At 39.6% G+C, this 21,865-nt stretch overlaps 1 protein-coding gene across 1 annotated transcript in view; it reads right to left on the bottom strand.

Moving 5' to 3' along the window:
- Nucleotides 1-511: 511 nt before the first annotated feature.
- Nucleotides 512-21,865, bottom strand: part of LOC137351771 (ELAV-like protein 1) — a 29,180-nt gene continuing 7,826 nt past the window's right edge. Inside the window, exons 3-6 of the mRNA XM_068016579.1 lie at nt 16,663-16,766; nt 15,104-15,257; nt 13,987-14,212; nt 512-8,952 (exon numbers count right to left, since the gene is read on the bottom strand). Of these exons, the coding sequence (XP_067872680.1) occupies nt 8,625-8,952; nt 13,987-14,212; nt 15,104-15,257; nt 16,663-16,766 (812 nt within the window). The 3' untranslated portion in view covers nt 512-8,624. The remainder of the gene's footprint in view (nt 8,953-13,986; nt 14,213-15,103; nt 15,258-16,662; nt 16,767-21,865) is intronic.

Genomic DNA, 21,865 nt, shown 5'->3' on the forward strand with positions numbered 1-21,865 from the left:
CCCTTGATGAATGGGGATCAATAAATCAAGCATACAACATGAACTTCATTTCAAGCTAAGCTTCAGTAATCTATTTTTCAGATTTCACTGTACTTAACTAAATATACTAATAGTAGCAGAGGAAACACCAATGTGTTTGTAAGAATATTTAGACACAAGCATGTATTATGGCTAATCACAAGCACAAGGCCCAAAACTAATCCAATAAAGCCTGAGTGAAACACCAATGGCATTCGTGCAAATATGATCATGTGACTGGGCCATTGTCTGACACTTCACTCCACCAATCTGGTATTGGAGTGAAGCTCACATTGATCGGAGAAAACATCTTAGAAACATTTAGAAATACTTTCTACTTTAAATCCTTTAGTTTAACCCTTTTAGAAAAATCAAGACAGCCATGTGACAAACAATTTAGCTCCATTTTTAAAACCTGGAAAAAAAATCATGAATACTACTTTCCTTCAGAAACTGTGTGGAAAAGCAAATCAAGAGTTCAGTCAGACTCATCTTTTAAAACAGAATCAAACATAATTTAATATTGGTGAGAAAATAAATTAAGTACAAAAATGTTTAATAACTTAAAACAGCCTTCTGGCTTTGTAGCAAACTAAAATAAAGCAACAGTATTTAAACATTTACATCCACCAACTCACAGTACACATCAAGCCCAGGCACATCTACCTTGCCGGGAACTATATCTTGTACTGCATTAATGAAAAATAACTCCTACTAGCTGCCATGCAATACTTAACTTTTCAAAAAAAAAAGAAATGCAACATACAACTTTAAATGCATTACACCCGCCCTTTTTTTGACTCGATCTCAAAACTGATGAAAAAAATCTAATCTCTGTTTTGTACTAATTTTCCAATCCCTGGAATATTCCCAGTGCTTCTTGCAGTCTCACGCGAGCGACTCCGGTTTTCAGTACTTGTGGTGCTGAATATTCAAGTTAGTAGCATTATCAAATTCAGGGTACTTGAACTGGCTGTCATATGGTCTCATGTCATGTATATTAGCGTACTAAAATATTGTATGTCCTAACATGCTTGTACTGACTAGCCCCAGAGCATTTGTTCAAACTGTACTAAGGAACAGGAAATTCAGCATGAATATTTGTTCCACCTCAACACTTTTGAAGTTTCAATATAATCCTTTCAGATTTTAGCCTCATTTACATTACAGCCTTTCAGTCCAGTTTGTAACTTGGCTCAAGTACAAAAATAACCATCTGAACAGTGCAAATTTATCCCCATGCCATTGGGTATAAAACACTTGGAGCCAATTTAAAAACTGTGTCAGGAGTACATGCATCTGAATCAGGCTACAAACAGCAAGATTCAAGGCCCCATTTGCCTTCTTGCCCTATTGCATATGCCAATGCATGCATCAGAACTCATTGTATTGTACCACACAACATGTACTGGTTAAGGCAAAGCATAACATTAGTGTGGTTAATTTAAACTAGACCAATACATTCAGAATTCAAGGCAAAACTATAAAAATGGACTAGGTATTTTCCTTTGCAACTTCTAATTGTTCAGATTTCTCCTTCCTGTCTCTTGTTTAAAAAAAAAAGAGAATTTGAGCACTCAATGTGTTGCTTGTACAAGAAAAAGTTGTCTGTAAGCATAGTTACAATCTGGAACTAAAAATATTAGTGCAACTCAAAAGCTAATCTATGGTCCATCATATGCGTTGACCAAAATTCAAATTTTGATAAATTAAGTTTCACCTTCTAAATTCTGGTAGTTCAGCTGAAAAATCCACCTATCCCTCAAATTCTAATATACTCTCTCATCCAATTAGTTACACTACACTGCATCTCTGTCGTTCTTCAGTGTCAACAATTTCATAAAACATAGTAGCAAAACAAAACAAAACTTAGCTCCCAAAAGAACACATTCCCCAGATGAGAGAACTGTGTCACAAATATCAAGGATATAAAGTGGTTGGGAAAAGGAAATTACATATCAACTTTGCCCAATTGTGACTTCACATGGTTGGACATTTGTGCACAGTAAAAACGGGGAAAACACGGCTATACAAGATTGTTAAAGGGCTACTCTTCTAAAGTGCTGTTCATATCCTCTATGTATAAAAAAGGTCTGTTTTATATTTAAGTGGTCCTTCATGCTAAAGGTAGTTCAAAATTAAGCTGGGCACCTACTACAGTGAATACCTGTTGGAGATACAAGGACTGCATAAGCATCAATTTTTGTAGCATTTATCACCTTGTACCTTCAGCAGACCATGTGGTTAGAACTGCTGCTCTGTTTGAATTGTGACTTCAAGAAGTTGAGTGTGGTCAAATAACACACACAGGAATAAAAAGGCCTTGAACAAAAAGGATGCTGCATTTCTGTTGACTCTAGGTGTTGGATTCAAGCAAGTGTATGAAGCCTTCTGCATTTTACCCATATATTAAGGTGAGACTTCCATTAACAGCTATACAAGTACAACCCAGGGCACAGAAACTAGTTGAGATAACATCAGATCTAAAAGTATTCTATAGATTACACTACAACTGAGTACCTTCACGCTTTTAGTCACAGTAATATTTATAAAATAAAAAAAAATGAGGCAACCAAAATAAATGAAAGGCCCAGCGCTGTTGCTAATATAGCAAGTTGGTTAGGAAACTGCATACATCATCTCACAGCCTGTCTCTGACTTGACATGTTGTTTCTTGAGATGGTGCTAATAACTATCACTTGGCCCCACTTTCATTCAGTATTTAGGATGGCATGTGAAGCCTTTACTGCTTTTTCTGGAGGGTGGGGGTTACAAAGATCTACTGCACTATCTCCACTTCAGCTATTGAAGGCTTTTAATATCCACTGGTCCTGTCTCCATTCCAGCTGCTTTGTTGGGGATGGAGAGATCTAACATCCACTAGCATTGCTCTTTTCAAAAGAAGTTAACCATTAAAATTTACAGGTCTGACTTGATATCACTTCTGTGTTCTTTCCCCTTGTTAAAAATCTATCACATTAAGGTACATTAAAAAGCAAAGAATGCAGGCAGGGCAACACCTAGTTATTTCATTTTGGAACCAGACAAAAAAACTTCCCTTTGTACATGGGCCAGACTTTATGCTGCTTGCATCCCCTCCTGTGCCCACCGCCACCACCCCCCCCTTCCCAAGCTTTCAAATTAATACTCTTTAAATTATCATAACATTTCTTGGCAACCTTAGGTAGTCCTTTGACAGGAACTCACACATTATATAAAGTCCATCCTATGCTGAGTGGTACAAAGCAGTAACTGCAGGTCTCTATATAAAAAGGCTGGCTTCATACATATTTCAACAGACATCTAGATATCAAAGTGAAAACCCAACAACCCCTAATCCTCAGGAATACTGGGAACAAACCTCAATGCTTTTCCTTGTTACTTTCCACCCAAAATATGCTAAATGTCACAGAATAAGTATATTTACCAGTTAAGATGGAGTGAGAACTTTGAAATGCAAAAAAACCTGAAAACTTATCAAAAATGGCATTTATTGTAGACTAAACTCAACACCTTTACTTTGAAGTATAAATTCATTTACTTGAAATGCTAAATGGATGGCTAGATTTTTTGTGGTGTGATCAAGATAATTCATATTACTGGTATAGTAAAAGCCATTGAGCGCTACTCAACTGCACCAATAATATCTGCCTAATAACTGGGTCAGAAGTAATCCCTTTTTCATCAGTTTTTTGCTCCTCCTTTCCGGAAGGAGTGGAAGCCTTGCTGGTCTGGTGCCATAGGTCCTCCAGTAACTTGCTTATGTGGTCATTATTCATATGCGCCTCATCAGTGAGGGAAGAGAAGGGAATGGGAAATGCAGGGAAGGGATCATCATAGCCAAGTGCAATCCTCTTTCCACCCAACATCACTTCAAGCAGGGACTTTTGTATTGGGATCAGTGACTGATTTTCCCTAACCCAAGAGCACCAAAGTCAATAGCTGCACACCCACCACTACCTTGGCTAAGACCAGCTAACTTAGCACAGACCAGAATCTAAGTCAGTGGCTTCCTCACCTGTACGTCTCAGCTATTCATTAAATAAATTTACGGAGTTGCTGATTGATCTGTAACAAGCCCCTTAATGATAAGAACTTAATAACTACTTTCAGCAATTTGTGGAAACAAACATGACTTAGTTTAGGTCTTGAATATGACAAGGAAAGTAGAAACTATCCAAGACTGGACGTACAGCAAATGCAATTAAACCTGAAGGACTGTTTACTGGAATTCAGAAATATAGGAAACAATATTCAAACTGATACCATCCAAGTCCAATTTGTTACTTTGCTTGCACCTCCCCCAGTTAGAAAGGACAACTGAAAACAGGCTTATTTCCCTAATAATTTGTAAGCCTGCAGTGAACTAAAAAAATTACAGGTCGCTTCAGTGTCCAAACAGATTTTTAATTTGTCCTTTTCTAAAATTAACTCAATGTATCACAAAACTTCACAAATAGTTTTGATTAAAAAAAAAGACAAACAATATTGACATGACCTACATATTCCCTTTTTGGGGGTGGTTGGTGGACATGGTGGTGACAGGCTGATTCTGCTAAGAGTTGAAAATCTAAGCAAGCATGTGCCTTCCAGGTGACCAGCCCTCTTCAAAACAGCAATCTGGAAGGACTTGTTACGATACAAAAACCTTTTAAATGTGGGGGCTTAGCAGTCATTTGTGGCCAACATATGGACGCAAAGCAGAGGAAAGTTGATTATATATTGGGGCTCTTCAAAATGTATTTTACAACCATACCCTAAGAAACAATAATAGCACAAAATCGTTTGGTGAGAACCAATCTATGAATAGACAAGGGAATTGTTTCAATTTATTTTTAAAAAACAGCCCAAGTTAATTCAGACATCATCCTTGTCCTTCTGATATCACTCAGAGAAAGAAACCACCATATCATTATGTTACAGGCTTTATAGTTGAACATTATGTTCGCACTGGAAGTATGCTTATTTCTTTGGCGGAGGATGGGGTTGGGACAAGGGGTGGAAGGTGGGAAGACGAAAATATGTGGTAGGGAAATTTTTGCAGCGTTAAGTAGGAGAAAAGCATACCCTGAAATCTTACTTTGGGTAAAAGATGTACAATGGGGGATGGGAAAGAATATCGTATTAATTGCAGCTACCTCGGTGATAAAGTAACCTGGCCTGCACAGTTGTTCAGCCATTTTGGGAATGTTAGGAATTCAAGTAGATAGGTGAGAGTTTTTAAAATAAAAGCACCATGAAGATTCTAAGCTAGAAAGAAACCCTTTTATAACTACACTTTTAGTTTGTTATCCTGTAATCAGAGTATAATTAGTATAGACAACTATTGAGGATTTTGGAACAACCAGTTAGGACAATAATAAATTAGGAGTGCTGAGACACAGATATCCCTGCAAATTGATATAATCCAGGAATCAATGTGATATGTAAACAAAATTATAATGAATCATAACTTTAAAAAAAGACAACTAGTTCTTCAGTTTAACTTAACTTTTTTTTGTTTAGAATGCAACAAATAATTGGGTGCTCTATTGGGATAAAGCATCAATGCTTCCCCAACTCCCCACCAAAAAATACAAATTGTGGGCACAAAGTTAGACAAGTGTAGTCCAGAGGATGACTAGCTACAGCTGCCTGATAACTGTTAATTGCAGCGAGAGCTATATCTAATTCAGTTTACGTGTAAAAAAAAAGGACAGCAGAATTGGTTTTCATACACATTACACTGTATAAGCTAACACAGCATTAGGCAGAAGCCAATTCACATTAAATAAATGCTGTGCAGTAAGTAAGCAGAATGGCAACTGTGAAATGTGAATGAAGAAAGGTGCAAGTTAACTTCATTTGGTTTAATTGTCAGGCTGTAGTGAATTCTAAAGTGTGCCAAATGGGAGAGCAGGGAGAAATGGTTGACGACACGTGTCCAAGCAGTAATTGCACAATACCCTATAGCTGGAAAAATACACCATCAGTCCTCAGGTCACACAAATTAATTGTTGACCATTCACTTGTCAATGAGTAGAATTATTGGTCTGTCCTTAGACAAGTTGGCCTAGAATCCATAAAAAAATTTCAGGTATCAAAAGCATCATCACTTCAATCACACACAGAGCAAATTTTGTCACATATCATTTTTGCAGCAGAGGTATGCTGCTGAGTATTACAAATGCCTAGCCAAAAATTATTCTTCATACATACTAAACCTGATTTTACCAGAAAATGTAAGCTCTCAATCAAATGCACAAGCTGTCCAGCCAGATTCTCTTTTCTCAACTGGGTTGCCTTACATACAAGTTCTGAATATGGTTGAGTAACTGAAAGCATTTAGTTAGCTGAATAATAAATCAATTTGCACTAGTGAATGACTAGTTCTGAACCAAATTTATAAAGTCAGATTGTGGTGGAAACACACAAACACACACTCTCAATCCAACCGCTTTGTTATTCTTTTGTACCAGACTATTCCTAATTACTTCAGATACAAATTACTTCTCAAATATTGCTCCGTGGGTGGAAAACTCCTATTTTCCACTACTATATAATTAATATTCAGGCAATAGCATTAAAGAAAATTCTGAAACATCACTATAATTGGTTTGTTCTCTGAATAAGTCTGAACTGCATCTAGCACTTCAAACTGCAATGTACTGGGCAAAGTTAGGAGGAAAAGGGCCTGCAATGAGAAACGAGAACTTTAGATCAGTCTCCATTAATCCGATTGCCTTATTGCCCTCAGCTCCTGGAAATTGCAATAACTTCTTTACAATTTTTAAAAGTTCAAAATGTATATGAAAAATTAAGTGTGTTTTTCTACAGCTCCTTCCTCCAGGAATTTTGAAGTACTAGGGAGCAGGAAAATGAGAAAAGGAAGTCAACTGAAAGTTAACATGGCTTAACTATTCATATTTTGAGACACCCTAACAACACTCTCAAAACCTATTCTGGTGCTTAAACATACCAGTGCGTTTGGCACAAAGAAAAAAGGTCAAAAGTAATAGTACATTTGGTGTCAGCTCCCTTTGCCATAGGTTTGAGACTTGAGTCTGACGTGCATTTACCGGAGGTTTAAGTAGTTTAGTTTCTCCAAACTTATCACTATTCATAATCATGTGCTAAACATAAGCAATACAACTTCTCTTTCCTCCTTGCTACCTGCCCTCATTCAAACAGGACCAGTGGATTTATGTCTGCCTCTAATTCTGACAAAGATTTAAAAGCCAGTTACAGCTAACTGTCTACTGAAGGTGCAAGTCTGGTTAATTTATTTAAAAGCTCACCAGTTGGCATACAAAACTTTCCACTCAAAATCCCCTGCTAGCACTCCTGTAAAAAGTTTGTTTATAAAAATAGATGCTCTGTGAAGCCTACTTCAGCATATGGTGTAAAATTCTTTGGCAGGGTACCTAAAGATCAGGTGCCTGTCTGCACACTGGCCCCTCAATCCCTACCCCAAATTGTAAAATAAAACTTTGAAGCGCTAAACAGCAAATTAACTTTAAAACAGAAAAAAAACAAAAACAAAACAAAATTGGAGCAAAACAAAACAAATTTAATGATCATAAATGCAAAAGTAAAATCAATAGTCAAACAAAACAAAGGAAACAAAATGAAAAGAAATCATATAACAGAACATTAACGAAGTTCAAAGGCAGTTTGAAAAAACTTTTAGATTAGTCTTCTTTAAATCTATTTTAACAAAGCTTTGTGTTGACAGCTAACCTGCATAAAAAAACATTAAGTACTTTCTATTCTGACGCATTATCCCAACTTAGCATGTCAATTATGCAAAAAACAAAAACTTTTAAAAAAAGAAATGAAATGGAGTTCACTAGATGGGGTGCAACGAACTTACAAATGTTCAAAGGTTTGAACTTCCAGGATAATATTACAAGTAGAATTATTCCTGTATTACATTAAACTTCCCAACCAACATGCTCCTTTCACCGAGAAATTTGGCAAATGTGGTCACCTGCTCCATTCTTGTACTGTACACTGTAAATCTCATAAGTACAACTGTGAGCCAATCATATTAATGCCAGGATACCAAGGAGGACAAAGAAGGTGCCATTTACACTATCTACAGAAAACTGTAAATCACAATCATGGCTCAGAAGTCTGGACGAACTTAATACTAAACATATTAATGTTTTGGGCACAAATCAACATTTTAATTCAAAAAGGTTTACTATGTGTGAAGCCTGTGCTAGCAAGTTGCGCATTTATGAAGCTGCTTTCCCAAATGCAAGCAGCAATCAACCAAGAGCTGCTAGTTACACAACTGATATCAAAATGGAATGACTATTGCAATTTAAAGCAATATTATTTCAAATTTGTCGAACTACCATAAGGTTCAGCATTTTTTCCTTATTTTTTTGGATGGGTAGGAAGAAAGGAGGGGAATATGGAAGGAAATGTATCAAACATTCGAACATTTAATGTTAGTTGCATCCCAGAGTACTAATATAAAAAATCCTTTTCACTTATTCTAGAATGGTAGACAAAACACTTCTGTCACAACAGTAAGAGTTGCTTTACACTAGTGGACTTATTCACCTTTCAGCAGTGTATTTCTAATCAAATGCTTACAAATGAGCACAAGCTTTAAATTACACCTTGTGTGACTTGCTGGTTTTGAAGGAGACCTGGAGGATTTTGTCCCCGAGGCGATAGCCATTTAGGCTAGCAATCGCCATGGCAGCCTCCTCATAGTTTGTCATGGTTACAAAGCCGAACCCTTTGCATTTATTGGTGTTGAAGTCGCGTATAACTTTGACATTGGTCACTGCTCCGAATGGGCCAAACATCTGCCACAGGATCCCCTCATCTGCGTCTTGGCCCAGGTTGTAGATAAAGATGCACCAGCCAGATGGATTGTGACCACCAACGTTCACACCCGACAAACTACTCATATTGTCAACACTCATCGGCGAAAACCTAACAAACAAAAAGAAAATTAACTAGGTTGGTGGCAAAAGCTTCAAAAATGACAAAAACAAATAAAAATTAGTAAATATTCTCACACCTTCCCTCCAAAAAATAAAAAGTCAATAAAAATTTCACTCCGGGGGGTGGGAAGACTATTGTGAAGTCAAGTCATTGATTTACTCTTCGCAGAACTGATCCATACAAATGCAGACATTAACATTTCACCCAGAGTACAAATCTTCCACTTAAAACTGTTATAAAACATTGTGATATTATAAACCTCTACACTGTAGCCCAGCACAACTCTATTGTGCACTTTTACACGAGTACAGTCAAACAATGGTTGCCAAGATCCCTTCTGTCAGCTTAATTCCGCATATAAACAAGTATATTTTCCTTTACCGCTACAGCTTTTTAGATCCGTCGGGACAAGGGAGCAGCTTTATCAATGTAAACACAGAATGGTGACTCCTGGACTTCATTTTGCTGCAACCTGAACTAGAGAAATCACTAAACAAAAGCATTTGCAACTATCTTCAGCTAGAAGTCCTGAGTGGATGATCCATCTCAGCTTCCTCCTGAGCTTCTCAGTATCATAGATGCCAGTCTTCAGCCAATCCAATTCTCTCCAGGCGATATCACGAAACAGATGAAGGCACCGGATACAGCAAAGGCTCTGAGCTCTGACAACATCCCGGCTGCAATACTGAAGACTTGTGCTCCAGGACTAGCCGTGCTCTTAGCCAAGCTGTTCCAGGACAGCTACAAGACTGTCATGTACCCAACAATTTGGAAATTTGCCTTGGATATCCTGTCCACAATAAAAGCATGACAAATCCAATCCAGCCCATTATCGCCTCATCAGTCTATAGTGAACCAGCAGCAAAGCGATGGAGGTGTCATTGACAGTGCTATCAAGTGGAACTTACTCACAACCTGCTCACCGATACTCAGTTTGGGTTCTGAAGGGCCATTCAGCTCCAGACCTCATTACAGCCCTGGTCCAAACATGGACAAAGGAGCTGAATTCCAGAGGTGAGGGTGATTGCCCTTGACATCATGCCAGAATTTGGCCAAGTGTGGCATCAAGAAGTCCAAGCAAAATTGAAGTCAACAGTAATCAGGGAAAAACTCCTCACTGGTTAGAGTCATACCTAACACAAAGGAAGATGGTGTGGTTGTTGGAGGCCAATCAGCTCAGCCCCAGGACATCGGTGTAGGAATTCCTCAGAGTAGTGTCCTAGGCCCAACCATCTTCAGCTGCTTCATCAATGACCTTCCTCCCTCCATAAGGTCATAAGGGATGATCACTGATGATTGCACACTGTTTAATACTATTCGCGACTCCTCAGATCTTGAAGCAGTCCGTGCCCGTATGAGGCAAGACCTGGACAACATTCAGGCTTGGTCTGATAAGTGGCAAGTGACATTTGTAGAACACAAGTGCCAGGCAATGACCATTACCAACAAGAGAGAATCTAACGATCTCCCCTTGACATTCAAAGGCATTATCATCACTGAATCCACCATCAACATCCTGCAGATTACCAGAGACCAGAAACAACTTAACTGGACCAGCCATATAAACACTGTGGCTACAACAGCAGGTCAGAGGCTGGGAATTCTGCATCGAACAACTCATTTCCTGACTCCCCAAAATTTGTCTACCATCTACAAGGCACAAGCCAGGTGTGATGGAATACACTCCACTTGCCTTGATGGGTGCAGCTCCAATAACACTCAAGAAGCTAGATACCATCCAGGACAAAGTAGACCACTTGACTGGCACGCCATCCACCACCATAAATATTCACTCCCTCCACCACCAGCGCAAAGTGGCAGCAGTGTGAACCAACGAGATGCAGTGCAGCGACTCGCCAAGGCTCCTTTGACAGCACCTTGCAAACCCACGGTTTCTAACATCTAGAAGGACAAGGGCAGCAGATGCACTACTTGTTCCCTTCCGAGTCACTCACCACCCGGACTTGGAACTATATCGCGCTCCTTCAGTGTTGCTGGATCAAAATCCCGGAACTCTGTCTCTAAAAGCATTCTGGGTGTACCAACACCACATGGACTGCAGTTCAAGGTGGCAGCTCACCACCACCTTCTCAAGGGCAATTAGGGATGGGCACTAAATGCTGGCCTTGCCAGTGAAGCCCACATCCCAGGAGGAAATAAAAAAAAAATCTAAACTGCTACCTAATTCCAGCCAAAAACTGAAGCTACGTAATATTGATAAAAGTGCCTACTGCTAAATCCTGCAATTTTCTTACAGACTTCTTCGCAAAGGCAGCATCTGAACAAACCCAAAATGCCTAGGCAGACTTGTGGCAGACGTAAATAGCTGATGCCAGATATCACTGACAAGACAAAAAGCATTTTCAAATGTCATATATAAATAAAAAATTTGATATCAATTTTGAAATATACAGTGCAATTCTAAACATTTCAAAACCTAAATTATACAGTCACACTGTTCAAACCTCCAGCCCAAATTCAGTTCACCTCAATTTCAAATGGCCTGCCAAGCAGCTCCTGATCAGTAAACAAATGCCCGTTGGCATTAACAACTGGCCTATCAATGGAGACCTGAACTATCAGACAGTGGTGCCAGTATTCACACTGGGCAGATGCACATATCTTACCAATTTTCTTCCCCCATCCAGTCAGACATGGAATATTGTAAATTCTTGAGGAACAACCTCACTTCAAGGGTAAAGCACATTGCCAGGGGCAACAGGCATGTTAGCCTGCTGCAACCCTGCTGTGTCTGTGTGGTATTTTTAATTCCTCATTGGAAGATTAGCTGTTTATGCCAGATGATCTCCCCCCACCCCCAGGAAGCAAGGACTTTGTATTCATGGCCCTTACTCATATGTGGCTGTAAGTGAGAGGGAGTGTTGCTGTCGAGGCTCAGCCAACTTACTTATTAGAAAATCATGTGGGGCCACTGAGCCCAAACATGTTGCAATCTAATTCCCCCTTATTATACCAACATATGAATTAGAAGCAGGAGTAGGCCAGTCGACCCCTTGAGCCTGCGCCGCCATTCAATAAGTTCATGGCTGAACTGATTACTCCACATTTCTATCTACCCCCGATAACCTTCCAACCCCTTGCTGATCAAGAATGTATCTACCTCTGCTTTAAAAATATTCAAAGACTCTGCTTCCACTGCCTTTTGAGGAAGAGAATTCCAAAGACTCACGACCCTCTGAGAGAAAAAAATTCTCCTCATCTCGGTCTTAAATGGACAAACCCTTATTTTTAAACAGTGACCTCTAGTTTGAGATTCTCCCACAAGAGGAAACATCCTTTGAACATCCACCCTGTCAAGACTCCTCAGGATCTAATATGTTTCAATCAAGTCGCCTCTTACTCTTCTAAATTCCAGCGGATACAAGCCTAGCCTGTCCAATCTTTCCTTGTAAGACAGGTCACCCATTCCAGTAAATCTTCTCTGTACTGCTTCCAACGCATTTACATCCTTCCTTAAATAAGGAGACCAATACTGTACACAGCACTCCAGATGTGGTCTCACCAATGCCCTGCATGGCTGAAGCATAACCTCACCACTTTTGTATTCAATTCCCCTTGCGATAAATGATAACATTCTATTAGCTTTCCTAATTACATGCTGTACTTGCATACTGACCATTTACAATTCATGCACTAGGACACCCAGATCCCTCTGCATCTCAGAGCTCTGTAATCTCTCACCATTTAGATAATATGCTTCTTTGTTATTCTTCCTGCCAAAGTGGACAATTTCACTCTTCCCCACATTAGACTCCATTTGCCAGGTCTTTGCCCACTCACTTAACCTATCTATACCCCTTTGTAGCCTCCTTATGTCCTCTTCACAACTAATTTTCCTACCTATCTTTGTGTCATCAGCAAATTTAGCAACCATACTTCCGGTCGCTTCATCTAAGTCATTTATATAAATTGTAAAAAGTTGAGGCCCCATTACAGATCCCTGCGGCACACCACTCGTTACATCTTGCCACCCAGAAAATGACTCATTTATGCCTACTCTGTTTCCTGTCAGCTAACCAATCTTCCATCCATGCCAATACGTTACCCTTACACCATGAGCTTTTATTTTCTGCAATAACCTTTGATGTGGCACCTTATCAAATGCCTTCTGGAAATCTAAGTACAATACATCCACCGGTTCCCTTTTATTCACAGCACATGTAACTCAACACAAACAAATAAGCTACTCTCAGTCTGTTGCTTTCTGAAAGATACAATACTGTCTCCAGCATTCTTCCCCAACTTCAAGACTTGACAGCAAATTATACTGCCACCTCATTCTTCCCTATCATTGCAGAGACAAGCAAAACAAACAGGTAAAAATGAGAAAATAAAGGGGGGAAACAGAGAGGGAACAAGGCATGGTGAGGGTTCAAAAAGAGCACAAGATATACTGGGAGCTGCCATGGTGTTAAATGATGATTTCACCTAAATCAGAATGGACTTGATCATTTGTGCATCATTTGATAGAATGGATTTAGCGCACTACTACAAATATTTGGAAGCCTATTCCCTCATAAGACATTGCAATATGAAGTGACCAGAGATGAATCAGCCTTTCTGGACATGCCTATCTTGCTTCCAGCATTCACTTTCAAAAGGGACAACAAGCGAATAACAAACCTATCTATACGATGAACAAAAATACAATAAATTATTTAAATAAGTCAGGGTCCAAATTGGTGTTCATTGAACAAAAAAATTAATGAACGGTCAAAAACATCATCTGTCCCAGTTGCAAAGTTCAGGATTAAGTCTGAAAGAATCCACAATAAATTCTAACAACGAAACAGTGGAAAAACAATGCCTTAGCCTCTGAGTCCAGGAGGATTAGAGTCATTTTTTTTTGGTACTGAATGAATCACTGCATGAAGTAATCTTGAAGTAAAGGTGGTTGAAATCCATAAAAGGTCAAGTAGTCTTTCATGTTACTTCTCGCTTCCTCCCCAGCGACATAAAAAGGCAATTCAGAACTAGCATCTGACAGTGACAGCAACACACCTGAATCTCTGTGCCTGATGGTGCAATGGTCCTGGAAATCGCCTTGCTGGTGAATGGTACAGCTGTGCCAGCAGGGATTGATTTGTTTTCTGGTTAGGATTGGCTGCAAGTTTTACCGTAATTGGTTCAACAGCACCAGGTGGTTTGTGCCCATTCAGATTGTTAATAGCTTCATCAGCTTCAGATTTCCTGTCAAAGCGAATAAAAGCCACTCCCCTGGACATACCTGAAAACAGACGAGAATTACTAACAAACGTTTTGCTACCGAGACAACAACAATGGAAGGAGGTAAACTAGTGTGCTAGCAATCTATTTAACATTGGTTATAAAATGCAGCCTGTTGATTTGTTCTGGTACATATTAAGTGAAATTCTTTTGATGCTTGAAAAACACATTAAAAATGAGGTATTAAAACTGACGGCAATTGAAATTACTTGAAAAGGCTCCATACATGCACCTAGTGCATAATAGCGTAATAGTAGTCCATATTTACCCTACAAGGTCAAAGTTCATAGAATATTGCCACTGCAGCAGTTTAAAAGTAACATACACACAGTCCCAACTATAATTCCACACAGGAATGCAATATAGAATTTAACCAGTGTCACGAATTTTGGGTGAATTACTGTGAAACCATATCCCAACAAGCAGTCAATGTTATCTTTAGAGAGGGTGGCGCGGGGCGAAAATTAGCTAGGAAGAAAAGATAAATAATTTGAAACAATGTAACCCCCCAGAGCATTTGTATGTGACTGGGCGGCTGGCACTATTAAATAATGTTTGATAGCTTAACGCTTAAAATGGTAGTGAGCAAAAAGGAAGCTGATCTGCATTCAGGAAAAATTATGGTACCATTTCTGGAATAAAGGGAAAGAAAAAAAGTGGAAAAAAGCTCAGTTCCAAAAGATATTTGGAAAGGTGCAAGCCACAGAACCTTTATGTTTTGACACTTAAGATTAAGCAAGTTAATAGAGCCACGCACTAGATTGGGCTAATTAGGTTTACTTTTATGCAGCCAGACAAAATCTCAGACGATATCTTGAAATTACAAATATCACTGATATGCACATTTACATATATTCCTTTTATTGTTGATAAAAATGTAAAAGTTACCCACCCGTGACTTGGTCAACGAGGACACGAGACGTGATGATGCGGCCATACCGCCCAAAAAGCTGTTCTAAATCCTTTTGAGTCATTGTCTTTGGCAGCCCGCTCACATATAGGTTTGCATCCTTGATGCTGTCGGAGCTCGGCCGGGCATATGAAACCTTTCAAACAATATTATGTTCATTGCTGGCATTAGCAGTTTAATAAAGCATATTCATGGGTATGTAAAGCTCTACGTCTATTTGAATTGCGAAAAACAGATTTCATCCTGAACTTAGCTGTATCTGAATAGCTCATTTTGAACTATTAAACATTAGGGCTGGAATTTTACGCCACCCCAGTGGGGTTCCCGATTGAGAGCCGCCCCCGCTTTCCCAACCACCCCCAGGACCCGAGATGCCCGCCCCTTCCCCAAAACTACCATGACTGCCTCGCCAACGCGCGACTGATTAGCCCGGTGAGGCAACCCTAACTTACCTGGACTCCTGGCTCCATGTCCTCAGCTGGGCTGCAGTCCCAGCAGTGGCCACCGCTCCCGGGCTGCTGGGACTAAGATGATTGGCCGGCAGCTCAACGAGGCGGGACTTCCTCCCTCATGCGGGTGGAAGTCCTGCCTTGGAACAATTAAAGCCCGGGGACCTGTAAAATGCAGGTCGGATCCCCAGGCTGGGTGGAAGCGGGTTCGCCACCAACTTTTATGTTGGTGGCCAGCTCCCGTCTGCCCGACGTAAAATCCAGCCCTAGGTTCAAGGTTCCAGTCTTAGTGGTCATGTTGGAAACAACTTGAGGAGATTACCCAAGAGTGTGGCAAGAAGGAACATTGAAGCATACTAGCTTCAGGTGCTAAATTTCCTATACATTAGTGGTACCAATACTTTATATAAATCTAGTAACACACTACTAGAGACCTTGTACATATGCTTATTGATTTAATTGTCAATGTTAACACATTTACTAGAGTGTATCTTTTGGATGCATATGGTCTTTAGATATCTTCACTGGCATTTAATTTGTTTTGAGGATATGTGCCCTCTTACACAGCGCACAGCCTCATTTCTCCCTGAATGCACATACAATTGATGATCTTAGGGTCCACATGTGCCGAGTCTGCAGACATAGGCAGCATGTTCTAAAGATGTGCACAAAATCAAACTGAAGCTGGCATCCAGCTTTTCCCCCTACTTCAAGGGAGGTCCTCACCTCCAATCAAAAGCTCAACTGCATGACTGCAGAAAGCACTGTTGCTACATCTTAATGCTTCAACACCCACTAAAAATTTAATTTATAAACCACTATATTAGCATGAAATCTGAACCTTATCAGTGGTGAAATTTTGTACAACACACGTATAACCTAATATTAAAGTACCGCAGCAAATCAGTTGACAAACATTGCACTGCATGAAATTAACCCAAACAAGGGCAGCAGTAGCTTCATCTCTGGGCTAGGGAAGAGGACAAACACCCATGGAACAGCATAAGTCAACAATTGAGGGGATAGTGAGAGAAGATTTAAATGTCCACATACAGTGAAACATGCACAATGTTATAGTACTAGGTACCTTACCTTTATAGTTTTTGACTGCAGCCTCAGACCATTAAGTGTATTAATAGCTCGCTCTGCATCTTTGGCATCCACATAATTCACAAACCCATATCCGAGGCTGTGTCCTATTTAAAAGTAAGTGTTTGGTCAGCAACATCCCAGTTAAACTCTATGGAAGCTCTCATTTTCTCATATTCCATCTCCATTTAAACTGCAATTTGCATAGGAACCCAAAGTTTTGTCAGTTGCATTGAGAAAAAGCAACTGCTTACACAAAAAAGTGCAGGAATTGAAGTACTGTTAGTTACAGGTTTTCTAAAACCCTCTAATCCCACTTTGTGTTAATATTGCCAAGGCACATAAGAGCTCCTGCCAAAAATCCAGCCCCAACTTAACCAAGAGCTGAGTCACGTACCAAAGCCACATTAACAGAATGAAGCAGGTCTCTCATTTAATGCCAGAACTTCTATAAAAAGCCAGTATAGTCGTAGATCAGTAGTTGAAAGACAACGCACCACCTGCTCACTCAAGATCCCCTATGCAAATTTTATCATACCAACATGTATAGCATATAAATTGCACTGTGTTCAAAACGAGTAATATGTTCAACACTGTAGCACTATAAATTGTACCAAATTCATTAGATTAATTGAATACATATGAACATACGAATTAGGAGGAGTAGGCCACTCGACCCCTCAAGCCTGCTCCACCATTCAATAAGTTCGTGGCTGAACTGATTACTCCACATTTCCACCTACCCCCGAGAAACTTCCACCCCCTTGTTTATCCAGAATCTATCTACCTCTGCCTTAAAAATATTCAAAGGCTCTACTTCTGCTGCCTTTTGAGGAAGAGCATTCCAAAGACTCAACCTCTGAGAGAAAAAAATTTCTCCTCATCTCGGTCTTAAATGGGCGACCCCTTATTTTTAAACAGTGACCGGTAGTTCGAGATTCTCCCACAAGGGGAAACATCCTTTCCACATCCACCGTGTCAAGGCCCCTCAGGATCTTATATGTTTCAATTAATTCACCTCAAACTCTTCCAAATTCCAGCGGATACATGCCTAGCCTGTCCAATCTTTCCTCAGAAGACAGCCCATCCATTCCAGGTATTAGTCTAGTAAACCTTCTCTGTACTGCCTCCAACACATTTACAACCTTCCTTAAATAAGGAGACCAGTACTGTACACAGTACTCCAGATGTGGTCTCACCAATGCCCTGTATAGCTGATGCATAATCTCCCTATTTTTGTATTCAATTTCCCTCGCGATAAATGATAACATTCTATTAGCTTTCTTAATTACGTGCTGAACCTGTATACTAACCTTTTGCCATTCATGCACTAGGACACCCAGATCCCTCTGCATCTCAGAGCTCTGCAATCTTTCACCATTTAGATAATATGCTTATTTTTATTCTTCCTGCTAAAGTGGACAATTTCCCAAATTATACTCCATTTGCCAGGTCTTTGCTTACTCACTTAATCAATCTATATCCCTTTGTAGCCTCCTTACGTTCTCTTCACAAGTTACTTTCCTACCTATCTTTGTCATCAGGAAAGTATGATTACTAGTCACCAAACAAATTGCGGAATAAACCCAACTAAGCACAAAAGCAGCACTGACAGTCTACCCTTTTCAGGGAACATTTACTGTAAAGGTGGCAGTACTTTGAGAAAATATAAAAATACACTCTCTTCTCTGTATTTTCCTGAAATTTCTAACAATTTCATTCAGGTAAAGATCACATGGGAATAATGACACTATGACAGTAAACAAAGTAGAATCCTAAAAGGAAGCAGCTTTAATGTAACTATTTCAATTCAGTCAAGGTGTGCTATCTAAATGGGGTACAGTGCATGTACAGGCCTGACTTGCTGAGTATTTCCAGTATTTTCTGTTTTCTTTCAGATTTTCAGCATTTGCAGTATTTTGCTTTTTTGATGTACATGTAGTCGCTGGGCATTATTCTTGAACTTCTTTTCCATTAGTCTACTGAAATATTTTGACAGCCATTTTCATTTAGCTATTAAGGATCTGATTTTACACTTCCTAATATCCAGCTCATAGCAACATCGTTGGAATGCTGGATGAATACTGCAATAGCTACACTCCTGGCCAAAAGGTGGTACATGATGCGAAAAGGAAAAGAATGGAAGCTTATTGTTCTGGTGAAGGAAGTCAAATAGTCACAACAACAAAGGAACAGTGACTACTGGAGAGAGAGAGAAAAGTTACAACTAATCAAAAGGTAACAGAAAGGACTATTTGTCAGCCCGTTGTCTCCTGTCTGCATTTGCTCCCAAAACTGTCAGCAAGTACAAATAAATATGAGCAACCACACTTTACATACTGTTGGAATTAAACAATCAGCACTATATAAAATTTTCATCCTCAGCTTAGAAATTAACTATAGGGACAGCGCTGCTTTTGATCAGAGAACACAGAGAAAGTGAGGAAAAGACAAAGGAATGAGTACAACAGGTGAGGTATTCTGAACTTAGTCAAAAATCACTCATTTGCGAGAGCTGCATTTCTCTCCACCACATTCAGAAGCTAAGCACTAAGCAATTTGTCATCTCCAAGCATAACACATTTCCTCAAAAGGCTCAATATAAACGTAAGTGATCAGCATAATTATTACCCCTGGTGGATTTTATAGAAGGACTGTTAAACTACCTTACTGTCCTGGAAGGCTCAATGAATTGATGCACTACCTGCTCTAGTACTCAGCACATCTCTCCTCCCTGCCACCCCCCACCATCACTCCAAGCCAGTTTCGATGAAAGGTTCATCTGGCAATCTGGACCAAAGTTTACACTCATTGTTTTCCTGTAATCCTCTCCCACCACACCCAAACCCCCTCCCTAACCCTTTCAAATAACCAATATGAAGATCAGGGATGATGGGAACAAACGTCACCGTGATCCCGGTTCGCCCCCCCCCCTCCCAACAGCTGAATAGTGAAGAATGTCAATTGGATGAAACATCCTGTATGTTCTTAAAGATTTGCCATTGCTTCTCAAGTGTTTCATGTCTACAAATTAGTTCTGAATAGTTCAAAATTAAGATTTTTCAGTATTAAGATTTTTTCAAATCCAGTATTCCATTTAGGGAGCGACACTACAAACAACAAATATTTATGGATGTTTGCATTTAAACTAAAGATAAGGGTTTAAAAAAGGCAAAGCCACACTGTAATTCAAATACATAACAGGTACTGTTCTTTTTAAATATAAGCATACAGGTCTTAATAAAATAAAATATTAAGAATTTAAATTAATTTAACAATGTACAAGGATTGAAATCTTAAAGGTATTCAAAGGTTGTTTTCCACTTGGAAGGGAGATGTAGCGAAGTTAGATTTAGAAGTGTTTACGTGCTTTTCTTTGGAATTTCTTGCAATTGAACGAGTTTAGAAGATACTGGAAAGCTCCTATCACTGACTTCGTGAGTAAATAAACAATGTGGGATGCAGAGTACATAAAGTAATCTTTGGTCCATTATGACGACGTCAGTCATTGAGGGGGACATAGGGGCAGGGGGAGGAGGGAGTGGGCATGGGGAAAAAGGGAAGGAGATATTACAATTGGTCTCAGCAACCACCGGAAAAGGAAAGTCAGCTACACATTCCATTCTGATTTTCAGTCTCCTTCACTGAACCCATGTAATCTGGGGTAATTAGAATGGTCAATTCCTCCTCTCCGTCCACAGCAACAAATACAAAATCCAATTAGTTTCCAATGGTAGGAACTAATTCAGCACAGAACAGGGATGGCACCCAACTGTCTGCATGGCTCTAACATGCACATGGTGCATTTACTTACTGAACAAACCAGAAGAATAATTGCTCTATAAATGAATTAACTGTGAAATGTTTAAAGATATCTAAGAACAGGGTGGTAGGATAAGGTGTTAGAGACTAACATAATGTGTCACAGGTGAGAGGAGATCAAATCACCTTCAATAGTAAATGCATGCATGCTTTGGTATCCATTTTGCTGATTTATGAATTATTCTGGAAAGAACTTGCTGCATCCGCTGAAAAGGGAGACGAGATCAATGTCACACACATCTAAGACAGCACTGGCGGAGGCCTTCGGTTCGTTCTTACCAGCAAAGGTGAGGGATCGAATTGGATCTAGGAGTGAGAGAGAGAAATCTCCTTCACCGGAGCAATCCTTATAAAAAAATGTGTAGATTGCAGAGAACAGCTAGAAAATTGCTTATCCCACCCCAGAATTCTGACCCCTTCTCTCTCCCCATAGGCTACTCATCCTATTGTACAGTCTCGCAATGCTAGCATCTCAGCCCCTTACCTAAAATATATTTATCTCTTCAGATAAGCCAGCAATCAGGGTTTGGGAGGTGAGGGGCAGGGTGCAGTAGGGAACAGAGAGAAAAAGTAGCCAAGATGAGAATTATCTCTTTTTGCATTGCATCACTTGTAATTTTACTGGTGATTGTGGGGCAACAAATGGTCAGCAACATAACATATCTTTCCCTTCCCTGATGCCAAGAGATCAAACTTAGGACCCAGATCCATACCAAACAATACGGATGCCAATTGAAGAATTGAAACCACCCTCAATAAACTGTAATTGGGCTGCACGAAGATGAGTGGAAATAGCATAGCTGTGACAGAAATAAACAAAGCACTAAATTCAACATCCATCACAAAAATAATTAACAACCATTAATGATCAACAGACTAAGCCTGAGAGGAACTTTAAGATATATGGCATTTACGATTCTTTTACCTTTCATGCTATACTCCCTTTTAAATCCAGCCCCACGAACAGCAAATGCACAGATTCAGCAAATATTTGCACTTTTAAAATTGTGCCTCATATCCATATGGCAGAATTGTAATGTATGTCCACCATCCTGTACTTTATTTCTTTGAAAGTTGGTTATTTTGTCTTTCAGAGTTGTTAAGTGGAACAGCTTTGCCTTTCTACGAGTGTATTAAATGCTTGAATATCTGAAAAATATTCAGGGAGGTGGCAGCCATTGCATGTACCGCCTGACAAAGAATGTTTAGTAAAGAGAAACGTTGTGGGGCGGGGGGAGGGGGAGGTGGAAGGAGAAACATTCTCAATACTGGAAAGCCTTTTTAAATCTAAACTAGGTCATGCCACGAACTTGCATAAGCTATATTCACACTGATGACAGCGTTCCTACAATTAATACCACACAATATAAAATATGTCAAAATC

This window comes from Heterodontus francisci, chromosome 36 (genome assembly GCF_036365525.1).
Source record: "Heterodontus francisci isolate sHetFra1 chromosome 36, sHetFra1.hap1, whole genome shotgun sequence".
Classification (NCBI taxonomy): Eukaryota; Metazoa; Chordata; class Chondrichthyes; order Heterodontiformes; family Heterodontidae; genus Heterodontus; species Heterodontus francisci.